This window comes from Eulemur rufifrons, chromosome 20, assembly GCF_041146395.1.
Source record: "Eulemur rufifrons isolate Redbay chromosome 20, OSU_ERuf_1, whole genome shotgun sequence".
In the NCBI taxonomy this organism is placed as follows: domain Eukaryota; kingdom Metazoa; phylum Chordata; class Mammalia; order Primates; family Lemuridae; genus Eulemur; species Eulemur rufifrons.
This window is the reverse complement of record NC_091002.1, coordinates 41,258,108-41,283,812: the sequence shown is the minus strand read 5'-3', so window position 1 is coordinate 41,283,812 and position 25,705 is coordinate 41,258,108. Positions and strand designations below refer to the sequence as shown.

Genomic DNA, 25,705 nt, shown 5'->3' with positions numbered 1-25,705 from the left:
GTGGCTGCTGTTTTGGCTGGGCCAGAGAGTTCTGGTTTACCGCAGTTCCTACCCAGCCTGCCTCACTCGCCCACAGAATCTGTTGGCCCCCGAAGCACTGAAGTTTGCAGTTCACGGTATGGGATTACTGTCCACCTTCTGGACACTCAGTTCTGTTTTTGAGAATCTCTTAAATATAGTTGCATGTACTTAATACAAAATCAAAATGTGAAATTTCCGAAGGAACAACTTGTGTCTTTATATACATATTTTCCCGCAGTTATTTATGGTTAAACTGTTTACCAATTATGGCAAATAGTCCCTGTGAAAACACTATTTTCAAAGCACTAAGGCGGGGGGTGGCATCAGAGCAGTGGTATGGTGGTTAACCAGCTCTCTGGGGAATAAAAAATCAAAGCCCCGAGTTTTAGCATCTGCTGATTTCTGTGATGTAAATAACTTCCAACGAGGCCAATTTCAAGTTACCAAAATGCTGTCACTGAATGTGGGCCTGAGAGGAGGTCAACGGGCAGGCTCCGGAAAGCCCAGGTGAGCTGAATCCAGCACACCGCTGCACTGGGGCAAGCCCGCTCCTCGGCCTGCGGGTCCTACCTGGGCAGCAACCATGTGCTCTGCATCCTCCTTTTTGCTCGTCGCCGGGTAGAACACGATGTTGTCGATGGTCTGTATCAGTTCCAACTGGACCACACACTTGATGAGGAGGCTGGCAAACAGTTTCTGATCTATATTAGATGATAAAGATTAACCCTAATAATGATTCACCCAATATTGTGCAAATATTCACCGAGCTCCTACTATGTGCCTGGCATGATTTCTGATAGCAATGCATAAAACCAGACAAAAAAAATCCCTGCTCCTATGGTGTTGACAGGCAATAAATAAAATATTTAACTATAAGATATAGTATGTCAAATAATGATGACGTAAGGTAGATACAGGGATACGAAATGTCACGGTGGCGTTGCAAGTTTAAATAAGCCGGTCAGAAAAGGTCTCTATGAAAATGTGGTATTTGAGTGAAATCCTGAAGAGGGTGAGGCAATCAGCTGTGCAGGTTCTGTGTCTGTGAGCAAGTGTCTCTGCCACCAGACAGGCCACTCCTATAGATCAGCTCTGGACTGAGCCCTAACACATGAGCGTTCAGGTTCCTGCAGCAGCCAGCCTCTATGAAAAGGTGAGAATCTCAGTTTTGGGCGGGCACACGCATGGCTCTTCTAAGTTCTTAGTTTTGGGATCACTTTCTGTCTATACTAACTAAATGCTGCTGTCTGCATTTTCTACTTCCATATACCTTAATAGTCTTTTACTCCTTTTAGTGGTTAGCAATCTTTGACTAGTTAACAATTCTTTACATTGAATTTTTCCTGTTCAAATGAGCAGTGTGGTTTCTGCCTACTGACTGGACTCTGACTTCATCCATCTTTGTGTTCCTGGGGGCGCAGGGGTGGTCTCATGTCAAACACTTCCTAAGTGTTGACTGATTTGACTGTGGCCAAAGTAGAGATTCCTTTCCCAACTTACTGTGATAGAAATGTTGAAAACAGTAAATAAATGTTTTAGTGATAGAAATCAAGGAGGCTGAGTTGTCTTGAAGTTTTTGAAAGTGTTTGTGGAACTATATAAACACATAACAATTCTCTATGCGGAATGTTTTAATTTTTTTTCTGAGACAGAGTCTCGCTCTGTTGCCTGGGCTAGAGTGCCATGTCATCAGCCTAGCTCACAGCAACCTCAAACTCCTGGGCTCAAGCGATCCTCTAGCCTCAGCCTCCCAAGTAGCTGGGACTACAGGCACGTGCCACCACGCCCAGCTAATTTTTTCTATTTTTTTGTAGAGAGGGGGTCTCACTCTTGCTCAGGCTGGTCTCGAGCTCCTGAGCTCAAATGATCCTCCTGCCTTGGCCTCCCAAAGTGCTAGGATTACAGGCATGAGCCACCATGCCTGGCCAGAATGTTTTAATTTTTTAAAAAATAGTTGCAGCAGATGTACATTCAACTTACACCAATTCGATCACAGCCTTTTGGACCAAAAATAAAAGGGAAGAAAGGAAACAATACTAATAGTGCAAAGATTTTGCCTGCCTGTACTTATGCCCAGAAGGGAGGCTGAGCTGGGAGACTGGGAGGAGCAAGTGCAAAATACCCTGGGGGAACAGGAGGGTGGTCGAGTCCCAGGCACTTTTCAAAGTGTAGACATCTTGCTGTGCTCAGAGTGGTTCTCCTATTGAAAGAAATGTACACTTGGCCTCCCCACACAAGCTAACCACTTTATCTGGAGCTGATGAAGAAAAGAGATCGTTCTATCACTGGACACTGGAGAGAAACTGGCTGTGCAGCAGTTGCTGAGAGACAGCGCATCAGTCCCAACATGGTGCCTCTTTAATGGATTTCAAGGGTGACTACTTTTATTCCTTCTAAAGAAAATGATGACCACACACTGCTTTTGTCTAATGTGCTGCTTCAGAAGTTAACTTCAATGTTAACATCTACAACCTGGCGTGTTGAGGTCGGGGTGGGATTGCTATAAAGGCAAACAAAGGGGCATACAACTTTCAAAGGACCAGAATGACACTTTACAAGTTCTGATTCCTTAGTCTGCTAAAAGCATGTCTGAATCCCAACTCTATCTACTACATATTGGCAAGTTATAGCATCTGTCTAAGCCCCAGTTCACACAAATATAAAACAGTCCCTCTTCAAAGGCCAGTATTAATAGTAATATAAGGATTAAATGAGATCGCATACATGAGACACACAGTACAGTGCCTGGCACATTACCACTGTTACATCTATTTTTTAAAATGCTAGATAGTAAAACACACCATAAGCAACATTAAGAAACAAGTTGGTAAAAGTAATCTGAAACTTATATCCAGAAAAACGATTTTTAGTACATAAGGAACTCCTCTAAACCAATAAAGAAAGGACCAACAACTGACACCAAATGGGAAAAGATTACAAACAGAGTTCACAGATGAGAAAGTGGCTCTCAAACATACTAAAAACTGTTTAATTTCACTCACAGTAAGAAAATTCCAAATTAAAATTACTCCAAAGTTACCAAATTTCATCTAGGTGCTCCCAAAGATCATGTAAACAGGCACAATCTTACCAGACAGCAATTTGGAAATATCTGTCAAAATAGGAAATGCACTTATTCACTGACTCCCACGATTGTATTTCTAGGGACTTATTAAATAAACTCACAACTGACACGTGTATCAGGTTATTCAATGCAGTATTGTTCCTAACAGCAAAAGATTAGAAATGTAAATGTTCATTAGTAGGGGCCCAATTAAGCAAATAAAGTTACGTCCACATACTGGGATAACAGACAATAGTATAAAAAGAAGTGAAAGCTCCTTATGTGCTGATTTTAAATGATCTCTAAGATATGTTAAGTGAACAAAGAATAATGCATAGCATTCCATAGTTTGTATAAAAAGGAAAGGGGAAGTCATATGTACTAGATATGTGTGTATGTAAATGTATGTGTGTATGTATTTGTTTGCACATGGATAAAATGACCCTGGAAAGGACATGAGAAGCTGGTAACACTGACTGCCACAAGGAAGGGAACTGGTAGACCCAGGCCCAGGGGTAGAGGTGGCTTATCATGTTTACCCTTCTGTGCTTCTGAATATTTGAATCAGGTAAATGTGTTACTTACTTAAAATAAATAAAAAAGTGGCCTTACTTGCATATGGTCTGCCCTTCCAGCTGTCATCTGTTGGGTTAGAGAGCTGGCTCTGGCCTCTCTCAGAGGCATTTTTATCTATGCTGCTTAAAGACTGGCGGTCCAGATCCACATCCTAAATGTAAACCAGAGAGAAATATAATGCTCATTTTTCTTCATTTTAAGTCAGTGCCTGGGCAGAGATGTGCCTGTTTTAACACAGCCAGCCCAGCCTGAATTTAAGTGCCTTGCTCAGCTCAAAGCAAAATTATACTTGGATGCTTAATGTAGCACTGCTTCAAGGCTGCATTGGAGAGATTAAGAATTTCAATTATTTCTCCCCCTATTAAAATTTCATATTTTCTTATTCAAACTCAAAGGACACTTCTCTATGTATTATGATTTAACAATAAGTGTGAAAAATTTTTAATGAGATCAAGTTAAAAAATAAATAAGTAGTGCGTACAGTAACTAGTTTTCAAAAAAGTTGATAGCAGAAGACAGAGTTAAGAAACAGAAAATGTTTAAACAATGTGCTTCATTTTTAAGTTGCTATGTCCCAAATGCCTTTTAAAATCTAATGGACTTAGAGTTCCTTGGGAAGAAAAGTTAATAATTCAATTTCTCCATATAAACCGAAGTATTTTAAAGTGAGATTTCAATTAAAACCTCTTTAAGTAGTGTCACACAAAAAGTAAGAACTACCATTTCTTTGGTGGAGAGGAAAGCACTATTTATTTAGGAGGGCAAGAAACAAGGACAGTCACATCACAGCATTGTATTTATAGTAGTGAAACACCAGAACTGACCTGAGAGTCTAATAAGGGAGAATTAAAGAAATTATAATAACATGCAGCAACTGAAAAGGCTATTCTCAAAGAATAGCTAAGAATATGGATAAATACTCACAATGGTGTTAATAAACTGTGCCAATTGATCCCAAATTAACAAATATGTTAATGAACATATTATTTTTAGAGATTATAACCTTTTTAACTCACTTTTTTTTTTTTTTTTTTTTTTGAGGCAGAGTCTCGCTTTGTTGCCCGGGCTAGAGTGAGTGCCGTGGCGTCAGCCTAGCTCACAGCAACCTCAAACTCCTGGGCTTAAGCGATCCTACCGCCTCAGCCTCCTGAGTAGCTGGGACTACAGGCATGCGCCACCATGCCCGGCTAATTTTTTCTATATATATTTTAGTTGGCCAGATAATTTCTTTCTATTTTTTTTAGTAGAGACGGGGTCTCGCTCTTGCTCAGGCTGGTCTCGAAATCCTGACCTTGAGTGATCCACCCGCCTCGGCCTCCCAGAGTGCTAGGATTACAGGCGTGAGCCACCTCGCCCGGCCTTTAACTCACTTCTCATCAAAAAAGTACAAATTGTATATATAGGCTCATTATACTCTTTTTTAAAACCTTTTTTTGAGACATGGTCTTGCTTTGTTGCCCAGTCTAGAGTGCAGTGGCATCATTGTAGCTCACTGCAACCTCAAACTCCTGGGCTCAAAAGTGATCCTCCTGCCTCAGCCTCCTGAGTAGCACATCATAGATGTGCACCACCATGCCCAGTTGGTTTTTTCTATTTCTGGTATAGACAGTGTCTCGATAGGTTGCTCAGACTATTAATCTTTTACTAAGATACGAGAAGAAAGAAAAGACAACCAAAAAGAAAAATCCTACCAAATGTTTTTCTGATGAATCTTCCTCCATTCCTACAGGTCTCCATGTCAGCAAACTTAAGGGAATGGAAGAGAAGGAAAACGTTCACTGTCAAAGGCAAGCAGGAGCTTTATGATATTCACCAAATAAATTGTAATAATTGCAATTAACACTTACACATGTGGGATAGTTGTTTTGAAAATATCCAACATACAGTTGCATGTTTCACCCCAAACATCAGGGCTGAATTTCTCTCCATTGGATATTACTAAGTTTTCTAAACAATTTGTACCTGATCGAGCCAATTGTTCATTATCTGCAAAATAAAGCAATATCTATCATTAAACTTATACTGCTGTTTTGATGCAAACCAGGTCCCAAATAGTTTATATTGTGAGGTGGAGATTGTAACAGGTGGGTCTGTAGGCTTTTTTTTTTTTAAGATAGGGTCTTGCTTTCTTGCCCCAGACAGAGTCTAGTGCCATCATCATAGCTCTATTTTTTGTAGAGATAGGGTCTCTATGTTGTTCAGGCTGGTCTCAAACTCCTGGCCTCAAGCAATCCTCTCACCTTGGCCTCCCAAAGTTCTAGGATTACAGGCATGTTCCAACCCCAGCCTGTTTTTTTGGGGCGCAGGCTTTTAATTAATGAAGCAATGCTATAGACAGTATTAAAATTTTTATAGTTTAAGTAGGCTATGAATAGGTAAAATTATTTATCATAGTTTTATTGCTAGCTATGAAAGAAGGTCAACACCTTGCTACGCTAATTAACTGGATCATATATGAGAAATGGGAAAATAATATGGAAAATATTAGACCATGTTTCTACTCAAACATTACATTTCCAATTTTTGCCATCTAACTATCAATTGTTTTGTCATTTATTTTAAAACTGAGTAACTTTTTGAAAAATGTAACTAAATTTAGCTTTGCCCTAACAAAAATTATGTATGGAATCCAGGTCTGATGTGCTAGTAGGTATTTTTCCAGATACAGACTAAAATAAACACATAACTATTCAAACAAAAAATTGTCCACTGATGAAGCTATTGGTCTTGACTACAACAGTACATTTTAAAAAGCTAATTTTACTACAGAAAATTTCAAACTTATACAAAAGTAGAAAGAATAGTATAATGCACAAAGCTACATCTTTTTTTTTTTTTTTTTTACTACACTCCAAAAATATGAAAATAACTGCATCTTACCTTAAAGAAATGCTTTATAAACTGACTTGGAGGAGAGATTGTTTTCTAATTAAATTTAAAATATATACATTTTAACCAACTAAATTATATATTGTACTCCTTCGTATTACGTTCATGCTTTTCTATATTGAAAAAATTAACCTGTCATTAAGGATTATGTAAGAAAAATGATGCCTAGAGAGTTAAAGAATACCTTGCTTTACACACCACTGCAATTGTGCAAATACATCAGAGAGAAGCACTTCGTTCAAAGCTTCATAAAACTGGGTAAATACGTCACAAATAGCATAAAGTGCATGATTGCAGGTTGTTGTCATCCACTCAGATTTCTGAAAAACAATGAAAAGATACTGCTTAAAAGCCACTCTCTTTGCAGTGAGAAGGGCATTCTTGCACCTGATTAGCAAAACTGTTCTGGAAAGCAATTTGGCAATATGTATCAATAGTCTTAATAACGTTCATACCGGCTGACTCAGTAACAATACTTCTAAGAATCAACCTTAGGAAATAAAGATTTGTGAACAAAAGTTTATGAATAAAGATGGCATTTTATAAATTGTAAATACAGATACAACCAAAAGTCCAGCAATGTGGACATTAAGTACAGACATATGACAGAATAAACAGTTATTCAAAATGATACTTAAAAAAAAATGTGAGATTATGCTAAAAGTCACACCTTAAACCAAAAATTAAATATTAAAAATGATGCCATGAAATTACCAGAGGATATATAGAGACATATTTATAAAATCATGGAAAAGGGAAGAGTTGCTAAGCATGATTCCAAAAGTAGAAGCCGGTAAGGAAATAAAGTGATTGATTTGGTTACTTAAAGCTAAAATTTTCCAAAAATAACAAAATGAGCAAATGATCTGCAACTCATGTACGGATATGCTATATTACCTACATGTTTAAGAACTCATAAATCAATAGGAAAAAGATGAATAACCCAAAAGATGAGCTAAGGATATAAAAGGCAGTTCATAAAAGAAGAATGATTGATGCTATGAGGGAAAATATGCAACCTCATTAGCAATTAAAAAAAATTTTTAGTGTGATACTTTTGGCCTAGCAAATTAGCACCAGTTAAACAAATTAAAATATGAAGAGCCAGAATGAGTATGGAGAGATAGCAACTCTCATGCAATGCTAACAGAAGTGTAAATGGCTACAGATTTATTTAGAGGTCAGCTTAGCACTATGTATCAAAAGGCTCAGTCATGCAAGCCCTAAACCTGGCAGTTGGGCCACTTGTCCTAAAAAACAAAAAGACCCAAAAATAACACAAGTACAAGTGTAGCTATAAAAACTGGTCATTTCAGTGCTGTCCAGAAGAACTGAGAACAACCCAAATGTCGACAGACTATGGAACGTCCACAACTAGGAATATTTTGCAGCCGTTAAAGTCATCATAGGAGAGAAGTTACAGTTGCGGAAAAACACTCACGTATTAAGTTTAAAGAGCAGTTTACGTATGTGTGGTAGGATTTCATTTTTGTAGAAAGAAAAAAAAAGGGGATCACAAACACATGCATGTACACACACATGAAAGCAGGACCTGAAGGGCTTAACAGTAGCTGTCTGTGGAAGACTGGGACTATGGATCTATAAATTTTTCTTTACTTTTGTCTGTTTTCTGATTTTTCTATAGTGAATGTTTTTTTTTCCTTTTTTTTTTTTTTTTGAGACCGAGTCTCGCTCTGTTGCCCGGCCTAGAGTGCAGCAGCGTGATCACAGTTCACTGCAAACTCAAACTCCTGGGCTCAAGCAATCCTCCTGCCTCAGCCTCCCAAGTAGCTGGGACCTCAGGATGTGGCACTGCACCTGGCTAGTTTTTCTATTTTTAGTAGAGACAGGGTCTCGCTCTTGCTCAGGCTGGTCTCCAACTTCTCAGCTCAAATGATCCCCCCACCTCAGCCTCCCAGAGAGCTAGGATTGCAGGCGTGAGCCATGTGCCCAGCCTTGTATTTGTTTTATAACAAGGAAAACTTTTAATTATTTCTAAATTTAAAAAAGATTAGAAAACTCCACCTATACTATGACATCAACCCTATTTAAACCACCTAGAGACTGAGGGAAGTTTGCCAAAACATTAATTTCTGGATGGTAAAATATGAATTTTTTTGTATATGCCTAATATTCCACATTAAGCATGTTACTTTTACACTGGGGTGATGAAAGGAATGGTGTTCCAAAAACAAGGTAAAAAAGTTATTCTCCCACCTAAAAATCTTGAGATAGAATAGCCTTTTCCTACTCCTCTACCTCTAAGGGACAAATAACAAAAATACCTACAGGCATCAAATGTCCTTTAAAGAAAAGGCCCAACATTCAACACTGTCTCCAAACGTAACTTCATTAAAAACCCTGAAGGACCAGAGACATTCCACTTTCTACTGACCGTTCAGAAGTTGCTATGAACTAAACTGTGACCAGTGAGGAGCCCTGCTGAATTGGCAGTCACAATGCCTGAGGGCCAAGCAGCAGACCATGGTGATGTATTTCCTCTCATTCCTCTGAAGATGGGGAGAGTCTCTGGGGACCAGCTGATACTGGTGGCAGAGTGCTAGGAAGGGTGTTTTTATTTTTAAAACATACCGTGAGTAGCTCAGTATTTAAGAACTCTGGGTAGATGACTATGCAACCCCCAGAGGTAGATACAGGCCCGACTTTCCTCCCCATCATATCCAGGGCAGTGCCGTAGTCATCACCTACCTCTGACTGTTGCTCAGGAAGCTTCATATTGTCAAAAATCCGAAACACAATTCGGAACAGGTCCTGCCACCAGTGCTTTTCAAAGGTATGGCCATAGCTCTTCATGATCTCAAACATGACCGTGAGTCCTCTGGAGGAAACAAAGTCAGGCACAAAAGAGACAATGGGTGGGGGAAGAGAACAACAGAGAAGACAGTGGGAGAGAACACGGCCAGGTGGGCAAGTGACTGAGGCTCATTTTAGCCATGTAAGGGGCCACCGCACTGGGGACATGGTTACCTTGTCCGTACGTCTAACTTGCATCTATTAATGATGCAGGAGAGCTCAAATAAGATGGGGAACCAGCCTCGGACCCAGACTCTGTCTCCAGGAGCTACATTCATGTCATCACTTGTGTATTCTTGTAGCACCTATGATGGAAATCACACCTCAGATGTAGATTAAGCATGCGAAAGGAAAGAACTGAAAGGGAATTATATAAATTTTAAGGCCCCATGCATATTCCTCTCCTAAAAATCTCTATTAAGAAAGGGTACAGTCAGGACAGAGGACACAGAGACATTACCTGTCCCAAAAGGCACATGAACGATTTCCCAATATAAACCTTATGGACCTTTGTGGGTTTCAGAACAAGTTGTGTGGGTCAGGTCACAGGGTCCTGGGGGTGGGAGGTGTTACATTAGGAACACTAAAGGTTAAATGGTGTTGGCAAATATCCAGGATGATTCATTACCTTAGGTCATTCTGGAATGTTATTGTAATATACGCTATTTAGAATAATAGTAGCAGCAGCAGCTACTTTTTTTTGGTGAGACAGCGTCTTATTCTGTTGCCCAGGGTGGAGTACGGTGGCATGATCATGGCTTACCATAGCCCTCAACTCTTGGGCGTAAGCAATCCTCCTGCCTCAGCCTCTCAAGTAACTGGGACTACAGGTGTACAACACCATGCCTGGATAATTTTTCTTATTTTTTGTAGAGATAGTGTCTTGCTATGTTGCTCAGGCTGGTCTTTAACTCCTGGCCTCAAATGATCCTCCTGCCTCCCCAAGTTCTGGGATTACAGGCATGAGCCACTGTGCGAGGCCCCAGCAGCTATTATGTACTGAGTGCTTGCTATGGGCCAGGAATTAAAGTGCTTTATATGGATTAACAATGTATGCCTCTTTTTTAGAAAGGTGAGATATATCAATAAAATCCCAAACATTTTCAGGAGCAAACAAAAGGTGATTTTTAAATGTGATTTCTTAGGCACACTACAATGGTATAATGTCATTTCCTAAAAGGGTATTTGTTTTCTTTCAAATAGAAAGGTCTAGCTTCTTGAGCTTTGGCAAAATTCAGAAGCTATAATACTATCATCTTCTACAAAAACAATCTGTAGAATGTCAGTTCAGAATGAATAAAATAAATAACTTCATATATACAAAATAATAAAAGGGTGTAACCCTTGCAATGGCAGCATTCTGAAATAAACAGCTAGTTTAGTGCACACACATCTCTAAGAGAGCTGGCAAGCTGTTTGTCCACTGCCTGGGTGAGCAAGGAGGGGACACACATACCCGAGGCCTCTCAGAGACGTATTTCCCACAGAAGCGGATGAGCCGGATGGCTTCCATGCTCGTGTCGGGGAAAGCAGCGTTGCAGGCAAACTCCGACAAGCACTTTACAGCGTCCTGGAAGGAATCGATGGCTGCAGGGAAATGGTGCTGGAAAATAGTTGCTGGGGAAACACAACGCACATTTTTATGAGACTGGGATTTAGGAATGGGGATGAAAACACACACACAGATCAGGAAGATCTAAGAAAAGCATGTCAGTATCTCTGGAAGACAGTTTTTCTTATTATTTATGAATGGATTGTGTTGAATACAGATTGGGCTAAACTGGTTTCCTGAGCTCAAGCAATGATGTAAAGGCCCAAATATACATTCATTCAACAAATATTTATTGAGTGCCAACTATGTGCAAAGATGTCCCAGTGCCTTACAATTTCCACGGAGAACAAGTAAACGTCTTGTTACATGATCACAGGCAGGACCAGGGACTCCCAGTCAGCCCAGGGTAGAGGGACACTGTACTAACTCTGGGCTGGACTGCCTGGGTACGAGTCCTGGCTCCACCACTGTCAAGCTGTGTGACCTCAGGCAAGTTGTTCTATTTTACTTTTCTGTGCCTCAATTTCCTCTTTGGTAAAATAGAAGAAACAATGGCACAGTTGGCTCTTGTTACTCACAACAGTGATGTTTTATAAAGTTGCTGTGAACACTGAATTACTAAATACTGAACCACTGTTCCTAGAGGAAATACGGAGTTAGGTTCATACAAGTCTCTGGTCACAATATTCTCATCAACTGATCAATACATAACATTGTTGTATGTGTGCTTCTGTTTAAAGACGCCCACTGTATTTAATATACATAGTTGATACATTAACGTTGAACTCATGAGGCCTGAAGGAAACTAATCAAACACATGTATTTTCACATCACAGTCTTTCTGCACTTAGGAATATTAGCCAACACTCAGAAATTCGCTTGGGGAGCATTTTAAACAGTGAAATCTCCAACAAAAAGCACAAACTGTGAAAAATATGGTGCTCAATAGACCAGACAAAGCACACTTGCTTATGATATGACAGCTGAAACAAGAAGGCAGAGTGTCATCTATTCCACCTCAGCTGGGAATGTGCACCTTGGGTGACTCAAGTATTTTGCTGCTCTGTGCGTGCACATGCCAGCGAATGACCACAATAGCATTGTGAGTGTTGGCTTTGGAGTTGTGCATACATTTCAGTGAACAGGTGATTCTCAAACGTGGAATCTGCTCACACTGAGGATTGACTGTATTTCCTTCATAGTCACTGGAGTGGCCTTGAGATTGCAAATTTGAATTTGAAATTTCATCTGGCTTAGAGTAACATTCACCTTTGTCTGCTGGACCCATACTGACTGGTAATAGGAAAGGCCACTTACAGAAGGCAAGGAAAAAGTCAAAACAGTTGAAATGAGGATTAATACATGTCAAGGGCTTAAAACACTGCCTGGCACATTATTATATCACAGCAGAGATAAAGTAAGGAAAACAGACAGCAAGTAAGAAACCACCCTTCCAGACCTGCAGGTGGGACATTAGTAATGAGGGAACACAGCCACTTACTGACAATGTGGCCTGTGGTCTGGAAGGCCAGCTCCACAATGTTCCCGTCGTGATCAGAGGCCGCCTGGTGGAACACAGCAAAAATGTTCTTCCAGCCTGAGCGGATGTTCGCTGCCTGGGAGTTCACCATCTGGGCGATGCAGCGGATCACCATGTCCCGGATGGTCGGAGACCTGAGGGAGAAATGGGGCAGCCATATCATCTGTACCTTGGAGAGTCAGAAGAAAAATGAACACAGCTCATTCCTTAGAAGCAGCACTTAAAAAAACCATTTTCTGAAGCACACAGTAATCCACATTCATTAAGGCTCTGCCAGCTTTCCTCTCATTCCCATTCTGAACCCAGCACAATGCCTGCAGCTAGATCCACTACCCTGCAATCATGACAATAAACTCGAGGTTGAAAAGCTTTGGAGGCAGAACAAAAAGACGGAAAGAGCCTGGGTTTCCACTGACAATTTGGGCTACGGAACCAAAGTTGGGATGCCTGCCTCTGACTTCTTGTTATGTAAATAATGCATAGCCTTGTGGTTACTGTTGGTCAGTTTCTCTGGCCCAAAATAGTTCAACTAATGTATCTATAATTCTGCCCCCCAGAGATAACCATTACTAAATTATTCCTGTGTACACTTAGATTTTTGGGCAGAAATATACATGTATGATCAACACATATACATGGACTGGAGTATACATATATCACTTAAGATGTAGTATTTTTAATTATTACAAAACAAAACCTGAAGATAGAATACATGGCATATTTTCTGAAATAGCTACATGGTTAAACGTGGTAACAGCTGAATACATGCAATAGATTAGCATATACGTCTCACAACCTATTTGCAATTATGGGGGAACTCTATTGTCTCATAAATAGAAGAAGGTAAGCTATACAAACCTATTGTTTCTATAGTACTAGCTTTGAAAGTCAGTACAGTGGTCTTGGGATTGCAGATTTGATTTTCAAATTTCATCTGTCTTAAAACAACATTCATGTTTGTCTTCTAGACCCATAGCAACTGATAATAAGAAAGGTCATTTATGTAAGGCAAGAATGTCAAAGGAGTAAAAAAATTAGCTAAAAGTCCACAACATAAACATGCCACCTGCAGATAATGGAAGACTGACGACATACTTGGGTAACTTTGATATATAATAAAATTGAATTCATGGTTGCCTCCTCTTGGGGAATTCAGCAACTTTTTGGCAAGAACTATGTATGTTTATTAAAATGGTTTTTGTCTGATTGTTAAAAGTAGTACGTAATGATAGTAGAAGTTCTGAAAAATGCAGAGAAAGTATAATGAAAAAAAATTCCCTTACATGCGGTATTTTATATGGGGAGATACATTTCACTATATTGTATACTTTGTCAAATTCTATATCCTGCATTTTTCTCCAAATTATTAAGCATTTCCCACATTAGAAACATTGTGAACATTTTGTGTGTGTGATACAGGGTCTTGCTGTGTTGCCTAGGTTAGAGTACAGTAGAACAATCACTGCTCACAGCAACCTCAGACTCCTGGGCTCAAGCGATCCTCCTGCCTCGGCCTCCTAAGTAGCTGGGACTACAGGTGTGTCCCACCATGCCCAGCTAATTTTGAAAAATTTTTGTAGAGATGGAGTCTTTTTATGTTCCTCAGGTTGGTCTTGAAGCGCTGGCCTTAAGCAATAGTCACCTTGGCCTCCTGAAGTGCTAGGATTACAGGTGTGAGCTGCCATGCACAACTATTATGAACATTTTCAACAGCTGCACCATATCCCATGTTGTGGCTATACGAACACTTACTTTAATACTTGTGTATTTAGGTGGTTTCTGATTTTAAAAATTATTTATTTATTTTTCAATCAGTTTTCTCTGGATGGATTAAAAAATCAGGATGAATCTGTTTTTTTTTTTTTTTAAAAAACTATTTTGTGTGACTCACAATGCTTTATTGTATTTCAAATTAACTCCTCTGGAGAGTTATGGAATTGTGGAATTACTGAGTCAAAGAGCACAAAAATATTAAAGTTCTTAACACATATCACCAAAATGCTTTTGGAAATGTTACAGCAAGTTACAGTTCCGCTGACAGTGCCTGAGACTGACTGGCAGTGTGCGCTTCTAAACCCACTCTGCCCATTTTCAAGCTGGCGGGCAACAGCAGGATAGGCAGGAAAGGCCTGCAGCCAAGAGATGAGGGGGTCCTGGTGCTACCAGGTGTGAGCATGTGGCTTAGCCTCAGTCTCCCCAGGCACTCTCAATGGTGTTCCCAAAGGCTGGAGAATACTTCTGTGCATTTGCTAAAATCAGGGGTGATGCAATAAGGCAGAGAACAGAGACACCAGGAGAAAGAGATACAACCAGGAAACTGATGCTGCCCCTTCATTCACTACTCCGACAGCCCAGTCTCGCTTCAAGCCTGCCAGTTTGTGAGCTTTATCTTTAAAAAAAAAAAAAAAAAAAATCCGGACTGATCTGGAGTAGGGGAGTAGAAAGACAAAAGCGGTGATGCCCAAGAGGACACCTCTTCCTCTTACACCCCACAGCCGATTCATCAGCACACGTCTCAGGCTCCCCTTTCACAGTGTACACAGGGTCCAATCCACCACCACCACTGCTCCCACCCTGGTCCAAGCCAGGACAACTATCAGGGCCTCCTAACTTATCCTATTGCTTCTCATTTTCCAAGGATACATTCAGGGTGATCCTTTAAAATATGTCAGACCATTTCACTTCTTTGCTTAAAATCCTCCAACAGCTTCATCTCTCCCACACAGCAAGCCAAAGTGCTTACAAAATGGCCATCAGTTCCTAAGTGACCTACATATCCTGCTACCCCTGGGAGCAACTTCCACAACTACCTGCCTCACTCACTCTGCCCAGCCACACTGGCTTTCTAACTCCTGCCAAGCATGGCCTGTGACAGGCCTTTTGCTTTTGCTCCTCCTCCTGTTCATAACTCTCCTGCCAAGGCAGCATCCGGCCACTCTTGGCTTGTTCTTCACTTCCTTCAGGCCTTTGCCTAAAGGTCACCTTACCGAACACACCTTGGCTGACTGCCCTTTATAAAGGGGTGCTTCCATCCCTGTCCCCTGACCTTGATCTAATGTTCTTCAGAGTACATTGTCGCTACCGGTGTACTAAACATTTATTTATCTGTTCCACTGGGATATAAACAGGGATATCTTTTAATTTTATTATGAAAAACTTCAAACATACAGAAAAGTAGACAGGATAGTGTAATGAACTCCTGTATACCCATCATACCCAGGTGCAACTGTTATCAATTCAAGGCCCAACGAAAACAGGGATTTTTAAATGTTTTCTTTATTGCAGTATTCTCTGCATTTAGAGTAGTACGTAGCAGATGGCAGGTCTCAATAAATAGAGGCCAAGTGAATGAGTGAACAGGATGGCAGCTTCGGAGGGACAGGTGTCCTGACCTCTTTATCACCTCCCTGGGGCAGAGATGCTGGGCCACATAATTCTTGCCCTCGTTTGAGGATGTTTCAGCAGTGGTTCTTTCTCTAAACTCCCTCAGCACAGCCCCAGTAAGGGTGCACGACAAAGTTCTGTTAGTGGCGGGGTGTCATCCGTCCTCCTGGTTACACAGAGATCTTAGTGTGATTTACTTAGGACAACTGATGTCAATCACGGTCTGTTCATTCTATTTGCTTCCATCAACAAGGGAAGAAAACAATTAATCATGTGGTTATTGTTAGGAGGGCTTTTTGGGCCCCCACAAGGGAATATGACCAAGAGTCTTCCAGAGCAAAGCGCATACCTGTTTTTCTTCATAATATGCTCAAAGGGCCTCAGAAAATCTTTCTGGAAACGGAAGTTGGCTAATTCACCCTTCTCAAGAAACTTCATGGAGAGCTGCCTTAATGAGTCAACAGCAAAGATAGCCACATCTTCATTGGGGTTACAGCCAACCTAAACAAGAACAGGAAGTGAGGTGAAACAGGAACAGTGTAACAATTACAGATGTGGGGCTGTGAACATCACAGATGGATGGCCTATCTCTAAACACACACTCTGGGAAAACACCCAAGGAGAAAAGAAAATGCTATTTCTTGGCTATGATCTGCCCAATTTTATTTAAATGTAATGATGAAAGATCAATGTTGCATATTTAATTAAAGGTGCTTTCAAAATGTGCCATTTTAATTTTTTTAATTATACAATATACGTAAGAAAAGCTACCATCTTAACCATTTTTAAACGTACAGTTCAGCAGTACACATTCACACTATTGTGCAACCAATCTCCGAACTCTTTTCATCTTGCAGAACTGAAATACTATACCCATTAACCAACATCTCCCCAGGTGCTATTTAATTTTACCCAACTATATATGAGGAGTCAAAAGACTTGAGTCTATGGAAAGCCTTTTCAAACTTTCCCAATGTCTGTCACCTAAAGCAAATGACTATAAAATAAATACCAACCTCGAAAAATTCTGCAGAAATATTTCCACAGAGGCTTTTCAATTTCCTTAAAAATTGTGCTTGTCTGTAGTTTACCTATTTTAGGAAGTAGAGTTACAGGTATATATTTGGTTGGTGCTTTTCAGACTTTTCCCTCAAGAAGAGTCCCTAAAATCAGAGCAAGAGAATCTTTTCTACCAGCTCCCACACCAAGGGATCTGGGAGCATCTTGCAGTGGCCTGCTCCAAGCAAGAAATTTCACTGACATGTGGCTTGATCTGATAATGTTTTATTTTTAACAAAAGTAATGCAACAATATCATTTGCAATAATGAGAAATTAGAAACAGCAATAGGAAAACGGCTATATAATGGTACGTTCATATACATAGAATACTACTTGGCAGTTAAAAAGAAAGAATAAACTCAGCCTTTAAAAAGGAAGGAAATTCTGATCCATGCTACAACACGAATGAACCTGGAAGGTATTATTATGCCAAGTGAAATAAGAGGCACAAAAGGCAAACGCTGTATGATTCCACTTATATGAGGTACCTGGAGTAGTCAAGTTCACAGAGACAGACAGTATAACGGTGGCTGCCAGTGGCTGGAGGCAGGAGGAAATTGAGAGTTATTGTTTAATGGGCATGGAGTTTCAGTTTCGCAGGATGAAGAAGTCCTGGAGATCTGCTGCACAACAGTGTGAATATGCTTAACACTACTGAACTGTACATTTAAAAAATGGTTAAGATGGCAAAGTTTATGACATGACTATTTTATCACAATTAAAAAAGAAGACATCTACATATGCTAACATGGCCAAATCTTTAAGATTCCTTGGCTAAGTAGAAGTACGTTACAAAATGCTATGTGTAATACTATTTTTATGGTTTTCAAAAAAGCAAAACAAATCAAGACAATATTATCTACATTTCTATGAGTTCATACATATGTATGTGCATAGAAAAGTGTCTGGAAAGGCATACACCAAACTGATAAAAATAGTTAACTTTGGGGAGGGCCAGATGTGTGTAGGAGGGTGGTTAAAGGTGTTTTTAGCTGTAATTTTTGTTCAAAGGGGAATATGTTCATGTAATGTTCATGTAATTAGAGACTAACAGAAAGAATATTCTCCTCCTAAAAATTCAAGTAAAATAGATGCTTCAGAACATACACCATGCTTACTGTATAGCTTTGCTCACTCCAGGACACAGTACCTGTGCCCTAGTTTAGAAGAAAAGCATCATACGTGACTGTTGAAACACCCTGCTAGCAGCCTGAGTGCTAAGTTACAACTGGACTCAGACAACCACATTTCTTCAAAACCATGAGATTCTCACGTGCCCCAGTTTATAAGGGGAAGTAGAACATCCTTCCAAGGTGGTGGAAAAAATTAAGAGTTCCAGGGTGAGCAACTGAGTTTTCCAAAACTTGGTGCTTGACAGCACTGATTAGATGGAACAGACATTTGTAATGAAGTTGACAACCACGAAACATCTAATTACCACCTGCCAGCTTTTGTCGTCGCAAGCTTGCCTGTAAGGGGCCAACAGATAACTAAAAATTGGCACGCAAGGAGTCTTGACAATAGAATTGCGAGTGGGAAAAGTAACTTGAACAAACTGATGTTCCCCCCCAAGAAAGAAGTTCCCCTTAATACAAAATCTAGACTTCAAAGAGTTGGGAAAATGCTTACCAAAACACTTTTGGATAATTATATCTGAAAGAACAAAGGATTCCACAGCTGTTATCCAAAAGATCGTGTGGAATAAATGAGCAATGTTTGTTCTAGCTTAGCTGTTACAAGCTTGGGCAAGAATACAAGGTACAGTAATGGTAATGATTCACATTTTCTTTCTCAAGCAAGTTCATACCAAGTATTTTCACTTGTCCACTAAAAAATTTGTTTACCCAAAATAGCAGGAAGGATGGTACAGAGTTAGTCGATTACAGTGTTATCATCCACTCAACAAGTTGTCCCTCTGGGTCATCCACAGGCTCCTGTGCCTCCCTCTCCTCCCTGGGGGCTCAGGACACTTCCACAGAGAGGCGACCAAGCTATCTCAAGAACCCTGACACACAGCTCTGCTTCCTGTCAGCTACTTTATCATAAAATGAGGGTGAGCTCCATGTGGGCACGGGCCTCATCTGTTCTGCCTGTCACAAGACACTTAGATACTTTGTTAAGCAGATGGTGTGCTGTGAGGTACCTTAATTTGAGCTGATAAAGAAACAAAGAACATTCATTAGCTGGTGCACCAACTTAGGAGCAAGAGCTACACTTGACAACACTTGATTTTAGTGAATTGCTGCAGGCCAGCACCTGTCCCCAAGAGCTGATGGTGTGTAGCTCTTCCCTGCTCCATGTTTAGTGACATTGTTCTTTTTTCCTGTTCATCTGAGGGCGAGGTTAAGGTACAGTGACATCGTATTACTAGCTTTAAATTGGTTGTGGTTAGGGTATTTACAACACAGAAATTGGCAGATGCTACAAATCATTTACCAGCTGATTATTCTACACTCCAATAGTGACCACTTTTTATGGTTTTCTTCTATTTGATGGAGAGCCAGTCTCTGTTGGATTAACTGTTTTCTACTAACACTATTTTTAAGCATTACAACTATAACTTTACATCTCCAGGCCTGAAAAAAATTTTCTTGAGATCACAAAATGTGTTTCGGTAGGCAACAGTGTTATTAAGTTACTACGTTTCCCCAAAGAAGCAAATGAAATTACAGATACATACATATCTTTCTTTTGATTATTTTTTAATAAATTTTTTGTGGTAAAATACACATCTGATGTTTTATTTATTCAATATGTGTGTGTACATGTCTGTATGTATGTAATAAAACCTCTAGTGGCGGACTAGAAGTTCAGTCTGGTTTACTCCCAGCACCTGTCAGTTTTAGAACACAGAAGTGTCTTTGGCTTGCTTCTGATTTAAAAACAAATGTTAATTTTTTTCTCTATAAAGATTTCAGAAGGGTGGTGGCAATAGGTACCAGGATGTAAGAAGTAGTGACATTTAATACTGAAACCATATGGAACATAATGTAATCTTAGGTCATTAAGAGAGCATTTCAGGAGTTCGCAATGCTTCCGAGCATCAGGAGTCTAGGGATATAATGATCTTTGTGGTGTCAGCCTACACACTGAACATGGGATATTAAAGTATTTTCAATACCACTGGATTTTTAATTCATTCTACATGAATTCTACCAATATATAAGTATGCTATTACTCCTATCAAGCTGTTCTTGACTTCACAGGGAAAACGAATTATAGGCACCTAAAAAACAGGGCCAATTTTTTTTTTTTCTTAAGACAGGTCTCACTGTGTTGCTCAGGCTGGACTGCACTGGCATGATAGCTCACTGTGGTCTCAAACTACTGGGCTCAGGCAATCCTCCTGCCTCAGCCTCCTAAGGAGCTGGAACTACAGCCATGTGTCACTACGTCTGGCTAATCTTTAAATTTTTTGTAGAGATGGGATCTCACTATGTTGTCCAGACTGGTCTTGAACTCCTGGCCTCAAGTGATCCTCCCTTCTTAGCCTCTCAAAGGGCTGGGATTATAGGCATGAGCCACTGTGCCTGGCCCAGGGTCAACTCTTTATCACTTCTTTTAAAAATGTAGTTGCCTCTCTCTCTCTCTCTCTCTCTCTATATATATATATATATTTTTTTTCATCAATGAAATCATTTTTAAATCTAAAGAGTTACCTTATTGAAGTGATCTCCAATCACATGCCATATTCGGGACCACTGCAGTCGGATCCGATTCATGTTATAATATGATATCTCCACAATCTTCTGCAAGCTGAACATGCGAGGATGGTGGGGGGAAGCCAGTTCATCCATGGACACAGCACACAGCCAGCGGACAAAGTCAACTATGGGTCAGACCCAACAACACGCGCAAGGCCTCATTAGTAACGATCACACAGTCACAAGATGAGGCTTCTGTAGCTGCCACGTACCTATTGCGTTTCAATAGTCAAATACATACCTATGGCATTTCCATCCAATCTGGTAGACCCAGTAAAAATTCTAGGAAGATAATTACATAATAAAATGTAAATTAAAATAATATAATAAAACAATAAATAAAAATTAAAAATACATATGTACATATTTTTAGAGAGTCTCACTCTGTTACCCAGGCTAGAGTACAGTGGTCCCATCATAGCTCACTATAATGCCAAACTCCTAGGCTCAAGTGATCTTCCTACTCAGCCTCCTAAGCACCTAGGACTACAGGCACACGCCACCATGTCCAGCTAATTTTTAACTTTTTTGTAGAGACAGGGTCTCACTATGTTGCCCAGGCTGGTCTTGAACTCCTGGCCTCAAGTGATCCTCCTGCCTTGACCTCCCAAAGTGCTGGGATTACAGGTATGAACCACATGCCCAGCCAAAAATATTTACAGTAATAATTATATTTAATATTTGGAAGGTAAAGTTTCTCAACATTTCAGGTCTGGCAGCTCCACCGACATGAATGATGAGGCATCACACAAGCACAGAACTGATCAATGAAGTGAGCGGGGAGCAGAAAAGCCTACACGGAGCATGAAAGTGACACATCACAAGTGGGATGAGGGAAGGTCAAGATGTACTAGTGTGTGACGTGACATCACTGGGAACTGGCAGAGTCAGGAACCTCCAAAAAGCCGCTCCTCCATGAGCACAACAAGAATATTGGCAAAAAATTATTAAAATCAACTTTTTCTGAACTGAACTCTTGAAATTAACCAAGGCTTACAAAAATCTGAGAAGTGTTTTTTTTTTTTTTTTTTTTTTTCAGGAAAAACACTTGACTCTTGGTCTAAATAGTGAGTGCTGTGGTATTTTAACTTGGCCTATTTTTTCTCTCTCTTTCTTTCTTTCTTTTTATTTTTAAGGCTAGTCAAGTGAAGCAGTGGGAGTGAAGAAGGAACAAAAAACTCTGTAATTGGTTTTGATAACTTGGCCTATTTTCATTATCCTCTGCCCACAGGAAGCCTTAAAAATCAACAGCTTCAAATCAATGGTAACTATGAAGCCAGCAGCCTAGTAGCCACTGGAAGGGCTTGAAGAACGGCCTCGTGGTTCCCCAAAAACACCATTCTCAGAGAATTGACATCATTTGACCTAACTCAGATCTCACTCAGTGCAAACATCCTTTCGCCACCAAGCTTTTACTGCAAACAACTAGCAGTTTAACATGGCAGCTACAAGACATGCAATAACCAATCAGGGCAAACAAGTGCTTGGTCAAAAACTTAAAAGGAAAAGCTGGGAATGAGGCATCCACAGGAGACTTTGAGAAGCTCCAACATACTCCTGGGACTTAGATAGCCAGGACATGTGCAAGGCTTTGTGCACACCCAGGAAAGATACAAGAAGGGTAAGTCCTTATCTGTGGCTGACCCTTAGGTTGTATACGAACAAGAAGTGAAGGCAAACGCAGAGTTGCAAATTGCTTGCCTGAGTGTTGAAGGAGCACCCCCAAAATGTACACAGAGCCCCTCAGCAAGCAAAAGCTGGGGGACTTCACAAAGGTCCCAGGCATTTAAGGAAATCTCTGACCACTAAAGCTAACCAAGTAGAGACTTCAGTAGCCACATGCAAAAAAAGGAAAATAAACTTTACACAATTAGTTCAGGAAAGTCACTAAAGAAACAAATAGCAATGATGACAATAATAACAAACCCTGGGCGGGGCACGGGGGATCTGATATTCAAAGTTGCCACATTATTTTAAATACCCAGTTTTCAATAAAAAATTTCTGAGACATGCAAAGAAATGAGAAAGGATGGCTTATTCACAGGAAAAGAACCAGTCAACATATCCTGTCCCTAAGGAAGCCCAGACGTTGAATTTATTAAATAAAGTTTTTAAAATAGTTATTTTAAATAACTATGCTTTGGCCTCCCAAAGTGCTGAGATTACAGGCATGGGCTACCATGCCTAGCCAGAAACAAGGTAATTTAAAACATTAGCACAAGCAAAAACTCATTTTTGACATAATCGGTCACAATGTTAAGGTTATAATTTTTTGGAAAAGTCACAATGCAATTCAAGCTCAAAATTTAAAAGAATGTGAAGCTCAAGAAATCTGGAGCTGACAATACTTAACAATAATCGAACAAATTAGGAATCTCTTATACACCTAGTAACTACAGATAGGACGCCAAACCGCTGGTTAGTCCAGCCTCAGTGGAGAATAAAATCATTACCTGTCCACAGCCACAACCACACTCTGCGAGCTGGTCTCACCAACCGACTCCTGGAAGCTGGCCATCTGTCTTTTATCCACTCCACCGCTCACCAAATTACCTGAAACACGAGGCACAAAATCAACAGTACTTCAAAAATAGTCAAGTATTTCCAATAAATATCCTGTTGTAACAATATGCAGAGACAAGGGACATAAAGGAGAAGAGTTTCCAGGCTAAAAAACAAAAACAAAAACACACACACAACCACTGACAATAAAATAAAATTAAACTTATGTTTTGGCATTTGGTATATACATCTTTATTATTTTACAAGCCCTCATTTGTACCAACCATCTCCCTTTCTCTATGTAGTATTAAAGGCCTACATTTAGGAAAACAAATGAGAATCAACTGATACTAACCCAGAGCTCCTAGAACACGCAACGGCTCGGCGTGCTTTACAGGATTTCACTCTCGTCATCCTTGACAAGCATCCTAAGAATTAGGTGCTACCGCAACCCCTATTTTTCCGAGTCCCTACTTTTAATCATTATACTATTCCAACCACTGTACATGGGATCAGGAGCCTACTCTCTGCAATTGGACGGCCTAGGCTTGAACCCTGCCTCTGCCACTTCCTGACAGTGCGACCTTGCTCATATTTCTTCACCCTGTACTTCAGTTTTGTCAATTACAAAATGGGCAGGATGATAGTCCCTATCTCATTGGGTTATTACGAGGATTAAATGAATTAAAATATATAAACTGAGTGCTCAGAATGCGGCCTGGCACATTTGTTTGCTCTATTTACTATTATGATGTTATTATTATGATTATGTTATAGTATGTTACTATTACGTTGTTTATAATGGACAGAAGAGTCTCTCAATCCAACGTATAGCTAGAAATATTTCTACCTGCATAAGAATACTCTTTAATAAAAGCCCCCAAATGAACATGGAAATGTTGAACCTACTCGAAAATCTAGACACACACACACACACACACACACACACCCCTCTAATATCAGGCACTAGAGCTATAGCCTTTTCAAAGCAAACGGCTTCCCCCAGTAGAGTTATAGGCATAGAAATAAAAGTAATGCACCCTGCCGATTTTGGTAAAACAGACATTTTACTCAACAGTTTAATCACAATTAAGAGAGCTGAAGTAGCACGTCCACTTGCATTCATAAACACACTGGCAGCTGGCACATAAGGAAGAGACGGTTTACATGACAGTCCTGACGAGACAAGAAGGGTGTCATCCCGGTTAACTTGCGAATCCGTGACGGCCAGCCATGGGGCCTGGTATCTTACCAAGGCCGAGGCCCATGAACTCTTCTCCCGCCAACGTGTGGCCCTTCAGGCTCCCTTCTCTTTCTCGCCCAGACCCAGACAGGTAGCGGGTCTTCACGCCGGTTCCTATCAGCTGAGCGAGCTCCAGCTGGCTGATGCATTTCAAGATCTAACGGAAAGAAAGCGTGAAGAAATGAGTTTCCACTTCACAGCCTGAAAAAGGGCACTGTAATCTCCAGTGAGTCATTAAAGTGTTCTTTGAAACAAGCAGCGTTTCAAGGTGAGAAGAGCATCTAAGGGCCTTAGGATGGCTGCCCGAGAGGACATATCCACTGGCCAAGCGGCATCAAGAGTCCTAGCTACACAGCCTTTCTTCAAGTGGGGGTCTTGAAGACAAATCACGCAGTTTTTAACTATTAAAAAGGAGCAAATGAGCAAAAGAAAAGTTGGCACAATGGAGTTATGCCATAACTATGTTTATTTAGTTAAGTACTTAATAAAGGGGAAAAAAGTATTTGATTCGAGCACGGGGACTCAACCCACGTGCCACTCAGGAAGTGCACCATTCAGTCTGACCAGCCACCTCCGCCTCCCTTTCCACTCTCCCCGGCCTCAATGTTGCTCCTTTAATTTGCCATCTCTGGTCCCACCAGGGCTGACGGGCACTAGCTGCTCCTTACGCCTGAGATGCTGCTTCCCCTGGGCTCAGTCCTTCAATTCCCAGCTCAGACGTGAGTGTGCCCCTCAGAGAGACCTTCCTTGACTATGCGAGATCACATACCCCATCACCACACTTGGTCCTACTTTTTGTTTCCTTAGCACTTACCATTTTTTGGCATCATACCGTACGTAGGTTGGTTTGTTCTCTGCCTTAAGTGCCAAGAGGGCATTAACTCCGTCTTAATCACTATTAAATCTCCAGTACTCAAAATAGTTGGCAATCATTATTCGGTTAACTGAACAAATAAGAATGTGCCCTACAACGGCATGCGGTGGGGAATGAGACTGTCTCCCAGCCCGGGGGTGCTTCTGGTGCCGGAGGACACCCCTGCACACGAGCCCTCTCTCTGCTGGAGCTACCCAAACAAACAGAAGTCAGTCCCAACTTCCACTGCAGGAAGCGCTGGCTACACGAAACTTACCGAGGGGCGGCACAGAGATCCCCCGGTAAACCCTTCCTAAGGAATGAGAACTTGTGACTAAATAAAGCTGAATGTTGCCTTTCACGCTGACGTTACAATCCAGTCCCAGAGTACAGGACTCCACTACAGCACTGAGTACTGCCGAGTATTTTTGCTTAGAAATTGCCTGCTTCTTGACAAGAAATGGATTTAATTCCTCCAAAGAGAATCATCCCTTGATTTTCCA

The 25,705-nt window shown here is 40.6% G+C and overlaps 1 protein-coding gene across 3 annotated transcripts in view; it reads right to left on the bottom strand.

Moving 5' to 3' along the window:
• Positions 1-25,705, bottom strand: part of ARFGEF2 (ARF guanine nucleotide exchange factor 2) — an 85,171-nt gene that overhangs the window by 10,224 nt on the left and 49,242 nt on the right. For all 3 annotated transcript variants that reach the window (XM_069496286.1, XM_069496287.1, XM_069496288.1), the window contains exons 22-35: positions 24,359-24,506; positions 23,058-23,157; positions 20,846-20,886; positions 20,560-20,729; positions 16,190-16,341; positions 12,418-12,590; positions 10,821-10,981; positions 9,539-9,669; positions 9,260-9,389; positions 6,735-6,870; positions 5,509-5,647; positions 5,353-5,407; positions 3,698-3,812; positions 592-722 (exon numbers count right to left, since the gene is read on the bottom strand). In XM_069496286.1, the coding sequence (XP_069352387.1) occupies positions 592-722; positions 3,698-3,812; positions 5,353-5,407; positions 5,509-5,647; positions 6,735-6,870; positions 9,260-9,389; positions 9,539-9,669; positions 10,821-10,981; positions 12,418-12,590; positions 16,190-16,341; positions 20,560-20,729; positions 20,846-20,886; positions 23,058-23,157; positions 24,359-24,506 (1,782 nt within the window). The remainder of the gene's footprint in view (positions 1-591; positions 723-3,697; positions 3,813-5,352; positions 5,408-5,508; positions 5,648-6,734; positions 6,871-9,259; positions 9,390-9,538; positions 9,670-10,820; positions 10,982-12,417; positions 12,591-16,189; positions 16,342-20,559; positions 20,730-20,845; positions 20,887-23,057; positions 23,158-24,358; positions 24,507-25,705) is intronic.